This window comes from Chenopodium album, chromosome 9 (assembly GCF_948465745.1).
Source record: "Chenopodium album chromosome 9, dcCheAlbu1.1, whole genome shotgun sequence".
Lineage (NCBI taxonomy): Eukaryota > Viridiplantae > Streptophyta > Magnoliopsida > Caryophyllales > Amaranthaceae > Chenopodium > Chenopodium album.
The window spans coordinates 63,394,682-63,396,244 of record NC_137842.1 but is presented as its reverse complement, the minus strand read 5'-3'; the positions used below and the strand labels follow the sequence as shown (position 1 = coordinate 63,396,244).

At 34.5% G+C, this 1,563-nt stretch overlaps 1 protein-coding gene across 1 annotated transcript; it reads left to right on the top strand.

Annotated features, from left to right (window-relative positions):
- Positions 1-211: 211 nt before the first annotated feature.
- Positions 212-1,075, top strand: LOC145557908 (RNA polymerase II C-terminal domain phosphatase-like 4). Its single transcript, XM_081619086.1, has one exon. The coding sequence runs from the start codon at positions 212-214 to the stop codon at positions 1,073-1,075; it is 864 nt and encodes a 287-aa protein (XP_081475212.1).
- Positions 1,076-1,563: the final 488 nt, after the last annotated feature.

Here is a 1,563-nt window from a genome sequence, read left to right as displayed (position 1 = left end):
TTTTATAGATAGATTTTTGTTAATCAAAACATTAGCTTTAATTTCCTACTATATGTCATATATAATCTATATATGTATTGGACTTTAGCTTTAAGTACCCAAAACCTTTCCCGACAAAAAAAAAAAAAAAAAGTACCCAAAACCTAAAAATTTCTTTCTTTCATCTTCCCTAAAACAATTCTAAAGATTTCATCTTTCCAAAAAAATTACAATGAATTCATCAGTAACAAATAGTGAGATTACTAGTATTCGAGACAATAATCTCCAATACTTGTTAAATTCGAAGAAACTCCATTTAATCCTTGACTTGGACCACACCCTAATCCACTCTAGAATGATGAACAAACTCACGTCTATGGAGAAGGGATGTATTGACACGAGCACGAACTCGACTGAGGATGTTTATGAGATTTGCAATGGTAATTGTGTGGTGAAGTTAAGGCCGGGTGTACGTGAATTTATTAAGTTGGTTAGTTCGATGTTCGAGTTGTCGATATACACCATGGGAAGTCGATATTACGCACGACAAGTGCACGAGTTGCTCGTGTCTAAAGCCGGGTTTCCGAATAATTGTTCGATTGTTGCGAGGGAAGATTGTGTAAAGGAGAGGCGAAAGGGGTTCGATAAAGTTGTGTTATCACATGAACAAGTTGTTGTAATAGTGGATGATACGGAGGAAATTTGGGAGGAATCTTGTAAGAGGAATCTTTTGAAAATTGGTAGGTATGATTACTTTCCAATTAAGGAAGTGTTTGATGATCAAGAAGTAGTGGACACGGAACTTGCGAGGGTTTTTCGGGTTTTGATGTTGGTTCATACTTTGTTTTATGATGATAGTTTTGTGATCAACAATGGTTGGTCTCGAGAGTATGGTTCGAGGGATGTTAGGGACGTGCTCGAGGCGGTTTTGATTAGCTCGGTTTCGGGTTGTGGAGATGATAAAAGGGGTGATGCAGTGTGTGAAAAGAAGAGACCGAGAGATAGTAGTATGGCTTGTGTTCAGACAGAAGTGAAAAGAAGCAGGACAGTTGATATTGTGGTTGATTCTGTTCAATTGGCAAGTGTAGTACATTAAATGTGGGTAATTAAGGGTTAATGTGTTGGTTAATGTGTTAAGTATTGTGGATTGTTAAAATTGGTTGTTCTAATTGTTGTGTTAAGTCCTAGGTATTGGGAAGACCTTCGATGATCCGATTCCTAGGGTTTTTGTATTCGCGTGTTCATTAAATCAATGAGGATTTCTTATTTTTAATCTTAGAAAAATTGTTCTAGGATTTATTTGCGCCCATATTAATTAGGGCTATTATGATAATAATATACAAGTATGAATTCTTCAATGTTCATTTACCAATTACTATATGATTTTGATTTTTTATTACTGTTATTTTATGCTATAAGTTTTGGATTTTTTTGTTAAAACAAGTTCGTGACAGAACCAGAAAATAACATACATGCTTAATTTATAACAGATTAACAGGTCTATAAAGGCTTTATTCCCCTACATTTTCATAAATATATTTCTGTATATATGACAGTAATCTTGTCAAAGATTTAGATGTAATG